At 48.4% G+C, this 17618-nt stretch overlaps 1 protein-coding gene across 1 annotated transcript in view; it reads left to right on the plus strand.

Annotated features, from left to right (window-relative positions):
* Positions 1-12039: 12039 nt before the first annotated feature.
* The window catches only part of LOC149869414 (carbonic anhydrase 3-like), a 30973-nt gene continuing 25394 nt past the window's right edge, over positions 12040-17618 (plus strand). The window contains exons 1-2 of the mRNA XM_090037353.1: positions 12040-12303; positions 12388-12585. Of these exons, the coding sequence (XP_089893479.1) occupies positions 12261-12303; positions 12388-12585 (241 nt within the window). The 5' untranslated portion in view covers positions 12040-12260. The remainder of the gene's footprint in view (positions 12304-12387; positions 12586-17618) is intronic.

Genomic DNA, 17618 nt, shown 5'->3' on the forward strand with positions numbered 1-17618 from the left:
TGCCTTCTAGTTCTTGCATTATAAAACACAGTGGGCAGGTCCAGGGAGGTGATCCTCCCCCTCTATGCGGCACTGGTCAGCTGGAGTACTGCGTCCAGTTCTGGGCGCCACACTTCAAGAGGGACGTGGACGATATGGAAAGAGTCCAGAGGAGGGCCACTCGTATGATCAGGGGTCAGCAGGGCAGGCCTTATGAGGAGAGGCTACGGGACCTGAACCTGTTTAGCCTCCACAAGAGAAGGTTAAGGGGGGACCTTGTGGCCTGCTACAAACTGGTCAGGGGGGATCAGCGGGTATTGGGGGAGTCCCTGTTCCCCCGTGCGCTGCCAGGAGTGACCAGGAATAACGGTCACAAGCTGGCGGAGGGTAAGTTTAGATTAGATATTAGGAGGCGCTACTTCACAGTCAGGGCGGCTAGGGCCTGGAACCGGCTTCCAGGGGAAGTGGTGCAGGCTCCTAGCCTGGGGATTTTTAAAAGGAAGTTAGATAAGCACCTTGCCGGGGTCATCTGACCCCGGTGCTCTTTCCTGCCAAGGCAGGGGGTCGGACTAGATGATCTACCTAGGTCTCTTCCGACTCTAGCTACTATGATACTATGATACTTCTCCTAATGTGCATTAAATTTAGTACCTGAATGTGTAGTAGCTTATTTTATTGTTCATTAGCATAATTGCATGGGGGTTTTTTACATGACGCTTTACCGCACAGTAAAAACACATTAAAGCACACATGTAGACGTGCCCAGTGAGTAATAGTTCCTTATTCACTTTTCTCATGCTATTCATAATTAAAAGCTGTGTGAAGTTTCAGTCCCTGATTTGATTCAGTAAAGATTTGGCCCAATGCAGCGGCCTAATCTCCGAATCTGAATCAAATCAGAGGACGCTTTAATCTCTCTGAATCAAATCAGAACCCTCCAATCAATTCACAGATTCAGACATAGAGACAGCTTTAAATGTTTTTTCTATATACCTCTAGGTGGTAGGGGCTGGTGAATGCTGAGATGGTGGTGCAGATGGAGCGTCCCACGGGAGCGCAAAGGGGTCCCCAGTGAATTCAGCAGCAGACCCAGAAGTGGATTGAGAGTTCTTTCCTGAAAAGGAATAGCTAACTGACAGCACGGTATTTATATATTTAGACTTATTTTTCCTCACATGCATTACTTTGCATTTATGCTGAATTTCAATTATCAATTTATTGCCCACTCAATTTTGTGAGATTTTTCTGTAACTCTTCACTTTCTGCTTTCAATACAACTTATCTGGAATAATGTTGTTTCTACTATAGGAAAATTTTCACTTCCACTCAATTCAGTGAGGAGCATCTCATTACTCTCAATTTATTCAGATTAGCAGCCTTAGTATAGTTTCATTTTCTCTGAAATTGAAATTGAGGCTTCCATTCCAGTGTTTGCTTCATGAAATAATTCAATCTTAGCGCCTAGCCATTTGACCTTATTTCCTAAAAATGGTTTTCCCTAAACATTTTATCTTTGCTCTTTATGGAGAGAACATCCCACAGGAGTTCACAAAACCAGCACATAAGATAACCTGGGTACAACCTACTGACCTTGGTCCATGGTCACTAATGCTTTTGATAATAAATCTCCTTCAGAGCTCCCATTTCAGTTTAAAACAAACATGGAGTTAGGGTGGCTGTGAGCTATTACCTATGGCATTCCTGACCCTCATTGCAGTAGTAACCATCCCTCCAGAGGGCAGGAAGAATGAGTCACATTGGTACAGAGGACACACCATTCCCAAACAAAGATACGGGATTGGTTGTATATCACCTGTGAGATCATGAGTAAATAAGCTAGTGGGAGGGTGTAACTAGAAAGCAGAGACTAATGTTATACCATCATTTTGTTTGGTGTGTGTTTATGATGGATGAGGGGAAAGGGGAGAAGGGCCTTAGGTCAGGATAGAGCCAGTGGAACAGCTGAGCCCATGCAGAAGGACTCCCCAATTCTGAGCCCATCTTATTCTAGTGTTGGAGAACAGAATGAGATTGGACTTGGACACATTGGAACTGTGCAGCTGTAAGTATATAAATACCTTTGTGGGAGGGTTCAAAAGCAGCTGTCACCACAATGGGCATGCTCCTGCTGTGGAGTGAACCTACTTTGTACACCTCTGTACTAACGCATACCATATTGGTGCTTGGTGTGCATCTCAGTTGATGGGGTATCCAAAGCAGTTGCTTGGCTTTCTCAGAAAGGGTAGAATTTTTATTTTGAATGTAGCACTTCCTGGAGGACCAGGACAGTAGGGTACTGCTGAGCTAGCTAGAGGCTGGAGAGCCCATGGAGCCCTTGCAGGCCACACATGACCCATAGACTGCAAGTTTTACAGTGCTGCTCCAGAGGTTTACATTGACTTATTTATTATTGCTCCAGTAACTTCCCAGGTATTCAAATCAGGCTGACTAGTATATAAATTCCCTAGGTCCTCCTAGACTTTTTTGAAGCTGGGCACCATGCTGGCCCTCTTCCCATCCTCCGGAACCTCACCTGTCTCCCACTACTTCATAAATATAATTGACAAAGGCTCCAAGATCCCTTTTGCCAGTTCCTTCAGCACCCTGGGATGAACTTAACCTTAATCAAGCTAAAATTTATTAAAATTAATCAAAAGCTCTTGGACATTGTATTTAGTTGTCATGAACCTCAATCATTCCTCTTTGTTTGTATCACTTTTGTTAGCTGTTTTGTTGCAGCATTTTTTTTTTGGCTAGGTCCAAAGCAAAGTAGCAGTTAACCGCTCTGCCTTCTTTGAGTCTTCTGCTAATAGTTTATCCTGGCTATTTAGTAGTGGACCCAGAGCTTCTTTGTTCCTTCTTTTCTGTCCAGCACAGTTATAGGAATTCCTTCTTGTTGTCTTTAACTTCCTTCACCAGGTGCAATTCATTTTTTTTTTCTTTTTTTTTTACATTTGCCTTCCTGACTTTCTCCCTTTTAAGTTTAGCTGTTTTCTCATATGCTTCCTTAGTGACTCACCATTCCGTTCATTGCCTCTACATATTTTCCTTTTGATTTTGAGTCACCGAGAAGATCCTTGTGTGGCTGTTTTGGCCTCCTGATATTTTTTGTTTCCATTATGTTGGAACAGGTTCTTGTTGCGCTTCCAGTACTATGATGTCCTTTATGAACTGCCAGCCCCCTGAATCTCTTTATCTTTCAGTCTGTCTGGTTTAGTAAGAGGGACCAGGATCTGGTCTAATTAAGTCATGTCAAGGCAAATGGGAGGGGACCCTGGCCTACCAGTGGATAGCTAGGGCATGTTCAGATAGGGCAGAGGCATATGAAATACTTGAGCACACTCAGTGGCTATGGCATGCAGGGCAATGTCAGTAGCAGAAACAACATAGCCATGTATGCCAAACACTGCAAGAAGGCTAGTTATCTCTATGGCGTGACAGTGCCAATTAGCCCACCCCATGGTAATTGATCTATTTATATTGCCACATGGAAGCAGCTGTACTGTTTGTAGTTGAGAAGTGTGTTTTGAAGACACTGTAGGACATAGTGGGTGTATCTACATCAGACACTAACTACAGTTGCTTAATTAGCTTTGCAGTTAAGCATTGCCAGTCTGCATGTGTGGAGCTATTAGACCAGAGCAAACTAATTAACTCTGCTATAGGTCAGAACTGCCAGATAAAACTGCCAGCAGTTATTTGCTCCACCACAATGCATGTATAGACACTGATCCAGCTGGCTGGGGTGCTAGGGTGCTTCAGTGCGAGGGCTATCTGCTGGCTAGCCCTACACTGAAGCACCCCTGTGCCCCAGCCAGCCCCTCTGCAGTTTGTTGAGCTGGGAGGGAGCAGTCCTAGGCTGACACCCGAGACTCCTTGCCAGCCAGGGCTGCTTCGCCCCAACTCAACATGCTGTGGTCTAAGGCACATATGTAAACACTGCACCTGGGAGCAATCAACTTGGGCACAAACTGTGCTGGAGTTTATTGCATTGCAATAATATTCACGTGTAGACATGCCTAGTAAGTTTTCCATGTAGACAGTTCTGAATTTGGGGCTGCATTTTGTCTTGCAGGAAGAATGAATAGGGAGTGTCATTCATAGAAAGAGTGGGTAGAGGAGCACCATTGACCTTCCCTTTTGCATGTACTAATTTCTAGAGAGCTTGGGGAGAATCAAGCTCCAACTCTCTCCCCAGAAAAAATCTTACAAGAGGAGAATATGGTGGTGGGCGTCACCTCACATGATGTTTTATTGTGACATTTTCCTTGTCTGATGTAACTTGAGTTTGTTTAGGTATTGTGAAAATAGAAAGTTTCTAATCTGTCGCCTTAGTGAATACGCTGCAAAGTATACTTCTCCCTGTTTTGTAAGAAGCTCTGGATTCATATCTTTTTAGTCTTTCTGGCCTTATCTAGTATGTCTAGTTGGTTAGAATAGCAGTCAAGTGTTTGAAAACTGTACACTCCATGTATATGTCGCACATGTATATAATCCATTTAACTGTATAACACACAGACAGTCCCTATTGCTTATTTTGTAACAAACTCCAGTTAACTGCATATTGTTTAAATGCATAAACCCAATGTCTATTTTGTGACTTAGTTGTATTCTCTAACCTTGTCAGAAATCGTGAAGTGCAAGCAGCTGTCAAAGGACCACTCTCAAAGCCTGGAAATGATAGGAAACAGGGTGTATCTTGACTGCTTATCCCCATTCCTCCATTGTCAAGACTTCAAAGAGCAGACCAGAAATTGACCAGTTCATCTCATTTTCAAGGTTTCCAAAAGTACTTGAAAACTGTTGGAACTATCAGTTTGGGGGCTGCTAATCTCACTGCAGTGTATACTGTATGAGCATTGCTGAAACTGGAAAAAGTATCTACAAGTACATGTAATAGGTTTTGTTTTTGTTTTTTTTGAGGGGGGGAGGGAAGGAGGGGTGGTCCTGAGGATATGCATTCTGTTTTAAGAATACAGTACACTGTATTCTTGTCAGCCTCCAACACACTGGATCAAGGTCAGACATAAAGCTGTACCTTGGTAGAGAAGAGTTGCCAATCTGCTGGAATTTCAGAGCAGTCACATCCGGAGCTTATAAAAGCAAACAGCTTAGATCAGCCTCTCATTCTTGGATTATTCAGAGTCAGAGTGTGCCAGAATGTATTAAAGCAGATAGCCCAGCTAGATTTTCACCACTAAATAGAGATTTAGATTACAATGTGCATGTCGTAGAAGGAAATCCCCATGACAAAAGTTTAATAGTCACCTATTCACAGAGATCAGGCAGTTCAATCTATTATTGTATCTGAAAGCTGTGTTTTAAAAAGACAGAAAACTTGTGCTGCAGAAGCTCTATAGAATTGATTACCAAACTACGCAATATCCTAGATATTAAGTAATGAAAATAGTGGCCTAAAATTTTGACCTACAGCATAACTGCAATGGGATTTTGCAAGTCATTTGCTGTGTGCGCTGCTGAAGGTGTGTTGCTGTACTGTACTTCTAATGAAACAAAAAAATTGTAAAAAGGTATATTGTAGCTTTGCTTTTGGATGAGGATTTCAGCACCCATGGGGAAGGGTAGTATGCCAACCACCGGAAGGAGGGAAACGGAGAGGGAGGGCCCTGTGGTGTCTTGCCTGCACACCTCTCCATACTCCGAAGGCAACTGCAGTTGTAGCAGCATGGGCTGACTGCAGCAGCTTTGCAATGCAGGCTCCCCGGGAGCTGCCCTGTTTGTTTCTTCCCCACGCTCCCCAGTTATGCTGTTGGACACAGGGCTGTGAATGCTGTGGCAAAGACTCCCTGGGGGGAGTGCCATTTCGCTCGCCTCACTCACCCTCCTATCCCCCAGAAACATTGCTGGGTGTGAGGCTGCACCTGTCCAGCTGCTATGGCCAGACTTTGTACTTCTCATGGCATGGATGTGAGGGGCATCCTAGTGCTCCCTTAGAGCTGGTGCCCCAGCTCCCACACTGGATTCTGCTCTTATGTCCAATAAAGAAAATGTGGTAAATCAGTATGTTGTGAAACAGCAAAACTTACTGGTATATACTGAGCTTTTTGTTCTGTCAAATCTTCCTGAAAGGATCTGGGCATTGATGGAATTTCTGTGCCATGTCTACTATGCTTTTTATATCCTACAAGCATCAAGTTTTTGGTTATGATATGTCCCCTGGACTACAGAAATACTACAGCATTTTGTAATCTCAGTACTTTATTCTGTACCCTGTTGTGCTTCCTTCTCTCTTCTCTTTCTACTGAAGGTATTTTATATTTTTATTTACAGCTAGTATTTTATTATTATGACTACACCTGAGGGATTCATTCTTGTGCTAAGATTTATTAATTAAAATTGCAAGAGGTGTCAATTTTATATGAATGTGCTAAAACACAAAAGTGAAATAATACTGCGTATCATTTAAGTCTTCAATGATGTACAAGAAGTTGTATAATAATACAAGGTCTTTAGTTTCAAACTAGAAGCAATGTATTTCTTTGCAATACAGAGTTTTTTCAATCATTGCCTATTTATCTTGATCTTGGTGGTCTTATTTTTTCATTCTCTCAAAAGGAGCATATAAGGAATGTTAAGAGGATTTAATATTTGTTGTTTTATGTTTTCAAAATAGTAAACACCTAAGCAATATACTTTTTAGTAGAGGACTAAACTCCAGCAATGTGGAATATATTGAAGTGATGGTATTGATGCATTTGTATCACAAGGGCATGCAACCTTTACTTTTCAATGAAAAAGAAAATGGCAATGCGTAGTTAAAATGTTCTTGTATAATCCAAGTGAGATAGAGAAATACATTTCTGTAGCCCCATTGTCCCTTGTCAAACTCATAGGCTGCAGTCTGGGAATGGTGTGGGAAGTTTCTGTGGTCAAGATGAAAGGGTCTGAGCAGCTGTTCTGCTAGGACTTGCTTCTGACCTCTCTGAAAAAAAGGTGAATAACATGGAATATTAAATGTATCTGTATGCTTTTAGAGGTCAGCATAATCTACACATTCTTTTGGTTATTTTAGGAGTCATGCACGTACAGATCTGACTGTGATAGAATTTCTGTATATTGTGGCCATATATTATCACTCTCAAATCCATGCTTACAGACATCTATTTTTATTTTTGTTTCTATCCTGTGGCTTTTTTGAACTGGCCAGTCCAGCTGTCTGCTAGGGAGGAACCATTCCCAATGGCCTAGAGCGCCTTTCCGCTTCTTTCCCATTGTTGATAGAATTTCCCTAAGTGCTTAAACGTGATCGTATTTGTGTGTCTGAAGTGCAAATTGGTGCTTACTAGGATTTATAAAAATGCCTAACCAGGGCAGCTGGGTGTCCAAGGTAGGGGTAACTTCTGGTTGTCAGTGCCACCAGTGCAGTCATGTGCCTGTTATGGCCTTAGTTATCCCAAATATCTTAGGCACTTTTGAAAACCTCACTAGGCATTTAATTATGTCCAGTAAACTGTTCTCATGTTCAGGATTGACTGAGAAATAGTTAAGTCTCTCTGACTTCAAGTGCTTTTAATATTTATTCCCAATTCTATACTGTACTACTAACACTACTTATGCTCCTAAAGATGGCCTGTCAATTTCATAGATTGCATAGACATTAGGGACTGGAAGGGACCTCATGACATCATTGGGTCCAGCCCCCTGCCATAGGTGGGAAGTCAGCTGGGATCAAGTGACCCCAGCAAGAAATATATCCACTGTTTTTTGAAAGAGTCCAGAGTATGTGCTTGCACCACCTCAGGGGGGAGTTTGTTCCAGACCCTGGACACATGCACTGTAAAGAACTTTTTTCTTATATCTAGTTTAAATTGGCCTTCCTGGAGTCTATGGCACTTAGACCTTGGTATCCCTTTGGGAGCTCTGGTGAACAGCTGTTCTCCCAGATCCTGATGTAACCCTCTTATGTAGTTGTAGGCTGCCACTGTCTCCCCTGAGCCTTCTCTTCTCCAAACTGAAAAGTCCCAAGTCCCTCCAGCTTCTCCTCATACAGCCGTGCCTCCAGGCCTTGGATCATACAAGTGGTTTTCCTCTGGACTCTCTCAAGCTTCTCCACGTCCTTCCTGAAGTGGGGGCCCCAATACTGAATGCAGTACTCTAGCTGCAGTCTCACCAGGGCCAAGTGAAGTGGGAGGATGACTTGCCTGGTTTTGCTTGAGATGCATCGGTGGATGCATGCCAGAATTTGGTTAGCTTTGCCCACCACCACATCACATTGGTGTCTCATATTCATCTTGTGGTCAGTCAAGACCTGCAAGTTCCTTTCGGTTGTGGTGCTAGTGAGCAAAGCACTGCTGAGCCTGTAAGTATGCTGGGGGTTCTTCCTATTGAGGTGCAGCACCTTACACTTCTCTACATTGAAAGCCACCAGGTTTTGGTCAGCCCACCTTGAGAGTGTTTCCAAGTCGGCCTGTCTTCATATCTTGTCCTGTGGTGTGACCACCCTCCCCCATAATTTGATATCTTCCGTGAACTTGGCCAGTTCACATCTGACTCCCAAATCCAGATCATTGATGAGGATGTTAAAGAGTACTGGCCCAGCCCTGAGGGACTCCACTGATCACCCTGCACCATGTTGATTTACTCCTTTCAACTAGTACTCTATGGGTCTGACCCCATAGCCAACTGCCTAGCCATCGAACCATATGATGATCAAGGCTGCAGTTCCCCAGCTTAACCACAAGGACATCGTGGGGAATTAGGTCAAAGGCTTTCCTGAAATCCGGATATGACCACATCATCTCCCTTGTCCAGGGCACATGTTACCTGGTCATAGAAGGAGATAAGGTTGGTCAGGCAAGACCTGCTAGTCACAAAGCCATGTTGGCTGGCATTCAGAAGCTTGCCTTCTGTCAATCCAATGTTGATGGACCCCTTGACAATTTTCTCTAGGATTTTTCCAGGGACAGATGTTAGATTAATTGGTCTATAGTTCTCCGGGTCATCCCTCCCCCCTTTCTTGTAGATAGGGACCACATTGGTTCTTTTCCAGTTATCTAGGACCTCGCCCGAGCGCCACGAATTTTCAAATATGTTTGCCAAGGGGGATGCAATGATGTCTGCCAGCTCCTTCAAGACTCTCGGGTGCATTCCATCTGGGCCTGCGGACTTGTGAATATCCAGTTTCTCAAGGTGTTCCCTCACCTGATCCACATTGATTTTAGGCCCGTCACCCACTCCCAGATTAGTTAATGCCATTCCTGACAGTGTGATCCTCCTGGGAGGGTGAAAAACCAATGCAAAGAAGTCATTTAGGAGATTGTCCCTTTCTTGGGCGTCTGATATCAGTTGTCCCATTGGATCTTGCAGGGGCGAAATGCTATTTTTGTTCTTTTTCTAACTTCCCACATAACTGAAGAAGAACTTTTTGTTGTCCTTGATTCCCATTGCTAGCCTGAGTTTGGTTTGTGCCTTGGCTTTTCTTGACTACTCTTTACAGGTGCGGGTGAGTGCAGAGTAATCCTCTTTGGTAATGCTTCCTGTTTTCCAGCTGGTATAAGCTATGCTTTTGACCTTAATGAGGTCCAACAGTTCCTTATTCAGCCATGGGGGGTTCCTGCATTTCTTGTGAGATGGTATGGCTATCCTCTGTGCTTCAAGAATTATGTTTTTGACAGATGACCATTCCTCATGTACTCCCTTTTCTGGCAGGGTATGGCTTCTAATTGCCTGACTGACCAATTCTGTCAGTTTGCAAAAGTCAGCCTTCCCAAAGTTAAGGACTTCTGTCTTACTGAAGGGTTTGCCTGCTCTTCAGTGAACTAAAAAGGTGACCAATTCATGTCACCAAGCTTCTCCGCTGGTCTTTATGCTGTGGTCCTTCATAAGCTTATGAAAATTCACCTGCCCTGCAAAACATTTTCGCTGTGAAGACCTCCCACCTTCTGCAGTGTTTCACCATTTTGTCTTTAGATTGGAGAGCTTTGAGGGAGTTTTTTTATTGCACATCTTCATTCATTTGTTGGAAAGCATATTGAATGTTACTAATACAATTTTTGGTAGGCACAAATCTCTTCACGTAATCCTTTCATGGAACAGTGAGGTTCAGCTTCTGGCTAGTACCTTTGGTAATGGCTCTGGGTACATACAGATATTCAGGGACGTTAGATTGAGTTAAAAATGACTACTCAATCTAAGATAAGTTGGGATGGGGGGCCTAGGAGGGGGCTTGGGTGGCTCAGGGTGCTAGTAGGGTCTGCGGCGGGGAGGGGGTTGGTGAGGATTGGGAGGGCAAGTGGGGTTAATGGGGAAGTTGGGAGGGATCAGAGGAGCTAGCAGGGTCTTCAGTAGAGTTTGGGAGGATGCAGGAGCTCTCTTTTTTCTTCACCCCCCAGGACTATGGTCTATTTTTAGAAACCCCCAGCAAACCAACCCCCAAATCCAACTTGTCCCTCCTGACTTACTTCCTTGGCTCCCAGCACTGGCAAACACTGGTAAAACTGGCACTGGGAGTGGCTTGCAGAATGGGGGGTTGGTGAGCTAGGAGGGGGTGGCTGGTCCACAGGGGAGCTCTTTGGGGGGTGTGGTGCAGGGACAGGGGGCTATAAATAGCCGGGGGGGGGATAGTAGTAAAAGCCTGGCCCCAGGACTGGGGACTAGGTTTTCCCAGTTCTAGGACTGAGCTGGGAGCTGTACAGAAGTTCAGTTAGATTGATCTTGCCAGAGCTGATCTAAGTTAGACTACCTCCAAAGTACAATTAACTTAGGTTCAGTCAGCCATTTTTAGGCTGATCTAACCTTCCTGAACTGCTGTACAGTTAATACTGAGATGCACCTAACTAGGGATCTTCAGGTGCACACAGAAGTGACAAGTTTTGCCTGGTGTGGGCATAGAAAGCAGTCTATAGCTGTGACCAGACACAAGTGCATGGCTGCAAACAGCTTCAAAAATGGGACATGGGGTGACCCCTTATTGCATGAGGTATCAGAAAATGACATTTCAAAATGTAGCATGTTCTGCAACTTGTGTGTGGGGAGCTCCAAGCCTGTCACTATTTTCAGAGTGGGAGGGGGGGAAGGGAACGGAAGGAGTTCAGTCTGGAACTTTTTTAGTCCCTCGCACTAGAGAGTGGGATGGGTGTATTGGAACCCCCTAGGTGTGGGGAGAGCTCCAGTTCACCCACCCCATCCTTCAGCACCAGCTGGGGAGCCCCAGTGATGGGCTCTGCTGCCTTTCCCCACTGCGGGTCTGAAAACAAGGAGCACTGGCAGAGAGGCCTGGCCACTGCTATGGGGTCTGCAGTAAGGATGTAACTCAGACACTTTTCTGCAAAGTGTGTTCTGAGTTACAGCTGGGAGCAGCACTTCCTCTGCATCCTAAGTGTAAGGTCCACATCTGGGCGAACTAAGTGAGCTTGGGCAGCCCTTTAAAAAATGTAATCTAACCTCTGGGAAGGACTGTAGCCGTCCTCTGTCCCATTCCCAGCCAGACAGGGAAGCTTGGAGTTTCTTACCATGCTAAACACCCCCGGGTGCAGACAGAAGTGACAGTTTTTGCCTGATCTGGCCACAGAAACCAATTTATAGCTGTGACAAAACACAGGTTCATTGCTGCAGACCGCTTCATGAATGATGTGTGCGGCTGGAAGCTGGGGGTGGCACAGCGGTGCAGGTGTCAGCAGTGGCAAGCGGGGCGTGGTGGTGCTGGGCGGTGGTGAGCGCTGCCCAGCAGTTGGTGACCACCTGCAGACGCTGCCAGTAGTGGTGGTGGTGGCCAGTGGCGATCCGCAACTGCCCACAAGTGGCGGCGCTGAGGGGCAGCGGGGCAAGCCGCCACCCCTCCCCCCCGCAGCTGCTTCGGTCAGGGGTGCACGTGCCTCCACGTGCAGCCTCCCCGCGGCGCTGATGGACCCGCCCTTGTGGCTGATCAGATGAAGATGTTTCAAAACCCGGTGTCTTCTGTAACTTGTGTCTGCCTGCCTGCCAGGAGGCCGTGCAGAGCACAGCCGTGTCCCAGGGCACTTCTGACGGCTCTGCTGCCTGGGCAGAGCAAGGATTTCGAAAAGGGGGCGCAGAGGGTGCGGGGCATCATTCAGCCCGGATTTTATTGCAGGCATTAACACACCGGGCGCTTCCGCAGCAGAGCGGCGCTCGGGCAGGGCGCGGGCGCGGAGCGGGACCGGCGGCGCGACGCTGCGGAGCCTGGAGAGGCCGCGGGACCGGACCCGCCCCGCCCCGCCCCGCCGCGGGGCTACAAAAGGGCGGGTGCGTGGGCTGAGGCCGGGGCAGTGTTGTGCCTGCGAGAATCGCCGCTGCCCGAGGCCATGGCGCAGCCGTCCTTCCCCTGGGGCTACGAGAGCCACAACGGTGAGCGCGGCTGGGGGCGGCAAAGTGCAGGGGGGGGGCGCGGGGCGCTGCCGCGGGCGCTGACCGCCCCGTCCCGCCCCACAGGCCCGGCGCGCTGGCACGAGCAGTACCCGGTGGCCCGCGGCGAGCGGCAGTCCCCGGTGGAGATCCGCAGCGAGGAGGCGCAGCACGACCCCGCGCTGCCGCCCTGGTTCGCCAGCTACGACCCGGGCGCGGCCAAGAGCATCCTCAACAACGGCCGCACCTGCCGCGTGGTCTTCGACGACACCTTCGACCGCTCAGGTCGGCCGGGGCCGGGGCATGAACCGCCGGGTATCGGTGCGGGGAGAGGGGCTGGGAGGGCGCAGGCCCGTGCTACACGCGCCACATCCATCCCACAATGCACTGGGCCCTTGCGCCGACAAGTGGAGGGGCCACGTCCTTTGCACATGGCGACCTAGCAAGTGGTGCAGGGCGCTGGCAGCACCCACCTTTGCCCTGTAGGCATCACTGGGCCAGGGTGACCCCAGCTGTAAGAGCCAGCCTGCTGCGGAGTGGGGCTCTAGTTCTTTCTGTCCAAAAAATACTTACCTGGCAGGGGAAATGCCATGAATCTGGGTCCAAGAAGGCAGTCTTCCTTAAGCCCCTGGGGATAACTTCTTTTGGCATGGTTTAATACCTGCTGAGGTGTTTAGGCTTAATGCCCACTTCATGGAAATGAGAAGCTTCTGCCTAGCTTGTTCCTTGGGTCATATGGCTGAGGGCAGGAGACATTTGGGGGGCATCCAAACCCCAAGCTTGGCCCTCCAAAAGACTCTGGAAATATCTGAAGACTCTGGTAGGGCCACTTACAGTTCAGGACTGACTTACAGATTTGGACTCAATTTGACTTGGAACACAAAACAGTTCTCCTTTTTTTGTTTTTTTAAGTTAGTGCTGGAAACTGACCACTCCATAGCTGATCTGTATCCAACTTGAATCTGAATGTGTAGAAGGGCCCATATGGCACCCACACCCTGCTTTCTTATGCTTGAAGGCCACACTTTTCAGGCTTTGTAGGAGACAAGTGACTCTCACCTAAAAGATCTCGTAGCGCGGTCAAGAGCATCCTCAACAACAGCTGCACCTGCCGCATGGTCTTCGACGACACCTTCGACCGCTCAGGTCGACTGGGGCCGGGGCCGGGGCCCACCTGCCCACTCCTGCACCCCGCACGGGAAGTGAGAGGCTGCCTTGTTGGCAGCCCGGCAGCGGGGAGGGGTGGCCACCCACACCGACATGGTTTCCCACCTTGCCAAATGGCCACACTTCCCGCGGCCAGGGCAGGCTCTGGCTGTGCCAGCCCCTGGCAGAGGGACCGGGCCCCAGCTGGGCCAGCCCCGGGGCCAGGGTTGGGCCCACACACTTCCCCCAGACTGCAGACCTGCCTGGCACCACTCTTCAGCCACGTGCGGCCACAGAAATTGGGCACCGCCGTGCAAGACTTGTACGCGTGTGGGCACACACCCCTTTGCAGTGTAAGAGTGAAGTGTGCCGGCAGCTTGAATCCAGAACAAAAGCATGATGTGGGTAGCAAAGGTTTTTGAGAAATACTGTCCTAAGCAGACGAGAAGGCAGAGCGGGGGATGAACAGTCAATGCCGATGTCCTTCCGGTGGGTAGGGAATGTCGGGGTGGGCGAGCAGCAAAGGAATCCCAGATCCGAGTTGGGAGTGGGTTTTTACTTCCTCCGGCACACAGCGTGCACACTGAGCCAAAATCCTCAGGCTGTTTACATGAGAAGAAATTTTCATGCACTGGGCCTTGAGGTGCACAGCTAGAACAGCTGTACAAGCATAAGCTCCTATATACGTGTGCGGAGCCTGCTTTGACATGCTGGAAATCCAGCATATTGGAGCAGACTCAATTAATAGAGTCTGCTGTAGTACAGAAATAGATGCGCTCCAGCTGCCTCCCATGTCATGTGTATCAGCATCCCAGAGGGTCTCCATGCTGAAAAAATGGAGGCAGGGTGTGTGAGCTGGATGCCGAATTATATAGGACTGAATTAAGCACAGGCTCAGACCTGTTCAATTTAAAACTTTTATTGTTTCACAAAGTCATAAACTAAAGGAGGTCTGTTGGTTCACGAGGTTCCCAAATCAAGCCCTTGCTCTCTAACCCGGAGGCTAGGTGCGGCTGCCTGATTCAGTAGTCTCAGAACTGGTCAATAGCTCATTTAAAAAGGAGTCCCTTATCTTTTTTTAGGCAAAAGATACAAAACTGTCCCCATGGTGGAAGTGAGGCATCTAACATAACTTTACTATTAGTTATATATGATAACACTTACACATATGCATTTCTAATTCTTACTTCTATTGGTTATTTAGTTAACTTATCTATATTATAATATCAGGTGATACGCTTTGTATTATAATCATTACGCTTCTTATGTTAATTCTTAATGACCTTTATATTTCTTATGCTAATTTTCTATAAGCTAAATACATTATTCATCTATATGTTTTGCTGGTTTTTGCAGGGTTAAAATGTCAAAACTGACATAATATGCGGTTGTTTTTTCGTCATTGCGGTTTAGCCACATGCAGTTTCCTATTCTTAACAATGTAAGCAGCATGTCTGCTATTTTTATCATTGTTTAAAGGTCAGAAGTTCAGTATTTTCATGTAAGGGTCAGAAAGTGATTACCAGAATGTCAATTGCTGACTCCTCAACCTCCTTGAAGCATTCTGGGAGTTTTAGTGCATTTTTTTTTTTTTTAATGCTAGGCCTTGCTTAGCATAAGCACTCTCTCACACAGGGTGCTTTGAAATAAAACGCGCTCAATGAGTTTTAGTTCAAAGCACCCCACCGCCACTTTTTCCTCACAGGGATGTGCAGGGACACTGATGCACAAGTGCTTTTAGCATAGGTTACTAATTAAAGCCCCTGGCGCTGTGTCCCACGACACATGTAAAATGAGTATCTCTTTTGAAAGCTGCAAACTTATTATTTCTGACACAGGGAAGTGGCTGCATTGACATACCCCAAATCCACTGTCATCTTGGTGTCAGTCTCACAGGTTGGGGTTCCTAAATTAGATATCCCAGCACCACAAGCCCACAAAGGCCTGATCTGGCCCTGAGCACACTTAACAGTGAGAGCACTGATTATTATTATTTTTAACACAAAGCATAGGATCTTTCATTCAGAAAAGGTTGTCAGCATTGCATCTGCTTTTATATAATACAAGTTTCCCTTGATTTATGCGGGTTCTTTATATGCAAATTTGCTCTTATGCAATGAGCATATTTAGACCCATCATTTGTTATACACAAGGTAAATTCGCTGTTATGCGATCATCACAGATGCCCCAGGCCTCTGCTGGTCAGTTCCCACTCACCCCTTCCTGTGCTGGAGCGGCCTGGGGAGTGGCGGACACCAGCTGCCTGCAGCAACTGGGCTGCACCGTGCCCTCGTGCCTGCTGCTCATGGGTCCACTCCAGCATGGGCTGAGGCGAGTGCAGACAAGCAAAGCACTGGTGGCGCAGGGCACAGCACTCACCCCAGCCCCAGGAGTAGCCGACACCAGCTGCCTGCAGCAGCTGGGCTACAATCTGCCCAGGTGAAGCCAGCTGGTGTTGGCTGCTCCCAGAGCTGTTCCAGCACAGGCTGAGGTGAGTGGGGACTGGCAGAGCCCCAGGGGATTTGGGGCACAGTACAGCCCAGCTACTACAGGCATCTGGAGTTGGCTGTTCCCAGGGCTGCTGCTGCTGGGGCTGGGGTGAGCACTGCTCTGTTCCCTCTGGTTTGCTGCCTTGTGCAGTCCCAGGAGCAGCACCCCTTCCCTAGTCCCAGCCTCACTCCCGCTCCCCCTTCCTCATCACCATGGGATCCCTATTTATTACACTGTAAAGTGGGTTTTCTTTATGTGAATTTGATTTATGTGTCGTTCTCCAGGACCGCGTGTACCACATAAATCAAGGGAAACCTGTAGTCAAATACAGCAATTCTCAGCCAAGGTGTTATGGCACCCTGAGATGCCTTGAGATCCTTTCAAGCATGCTGCAGGGTGTTATACAATGTTTAGCATTATTAGATGTGCAAACATGATTGTGAGGGCATGGGGCCTAGGAGTGGCCGTGTACTCCCTAGCGCCCCCTACCGTCACTCAAGGTGATTCAGCACCCTCTGGTTCTCGCCCGCCACATCTTTGACAATTAATTCAAAAGGGAGGCTGCCTTTATCCCCTGGTGAACGGTGTGAGTGTTACTACCCCTACTCGGTATGGAGTACCTCAGCGCACCCCTGCCTTAAGGGCAGTGCGTGCCTCCTACCTCCCCTTCAGCACACCCCAAGCCTCGCAGCTGTTCTCTGGACATTGTTTGGGTCCCTTGCCCCTTGGCGCCCTCTTCGGCGCCCCTTTGGGCTCATCCTGCCCTGGTGCCCTTCTCTGGCAGGCTCATCCTGCCCTGGTGCCCCTCTCTGGCACCCCCAGGCTTGTCGCCCACCTGGCACCCCTGGGGTTTGTTACTCCCCGGCCCCTCTCTCCAATCCACCTGGGCCTACCACACCACTGGCGCCCCTCTACCGGCACCTCTGGGCCAGTCACGCGCCTGTCGCCCTTTTACCGGCGCCCCTGGGGCCAGTTAGGCAACCTGCACCCCTGATACCGGCACCCCTGGGCCACTGCTGCGACCTGCACCCTGCTACCAGCACCTCTGGGCTTGCCGTGCCCAGGCCTCGCCCCACAGGGCCTGTCTCTCTGGTTTATCCCGCTCCTCGCCCTCTGTGGAGCCTGTGCTGCGCCTCTTGCACCCGCTGCCCCACTCTGGGGCCTGTGCCGCGCCTCTCGGTGCAAACCGCAGTGCCGACGGTGTCACGCACTCCGTGTCCCCCCGCTGGGCACCAAGAGCCCCCAAGCCACTGGGGCGCTCCTGTGAGGCCTCCTCACGCCCCTACAGCCTCACCCGGTCCTCCGGTTCTAACCGTAAATAAACCGGACAGTCAGCCAGCTGGCTACAACGTAACAAAAGGCCTACCGGTTTATAATCCAACCTCCACACAGTGCTGACTCTCAGTCGTACTGCTGTCCAGACTCTCTCTCTCTCTCCCCTCATATCATTGCAGCCAGCCAAACCACCATCATTGACCCTGCTGCTCAGCTCTCCCACAGAACTGCAACTGCCAAAGGGGAACTACTCCTGGGCCCAGGCCTGAGCTGTTATAAAGGGCCTGGCCCTGCCCCCTTCCGGTCACCTGATGGCAGGTTGCCATAGCAACCCGCAGCTGCACTGCCCTCTTGATTGACAGCTCTGTTACTTTCATTTATCTAAGGCACAGGACACCTCAGTGCTC

This window comes from Crocodylus siamensis, chromosome 3 (assembly GCF_052110815.1).
Source record: "Crocodylus siamensis isolate JL-2025a chromosome 3, ASM5211081v1, whole genome shotgun sequence".
NCBI classification, from domain to species: domain Eukaryota; kingdom Metazoa; phylum Chordata; order Crocodylia; family Crocodylidae; genus Crocodylus; species Crocodylus siamensis.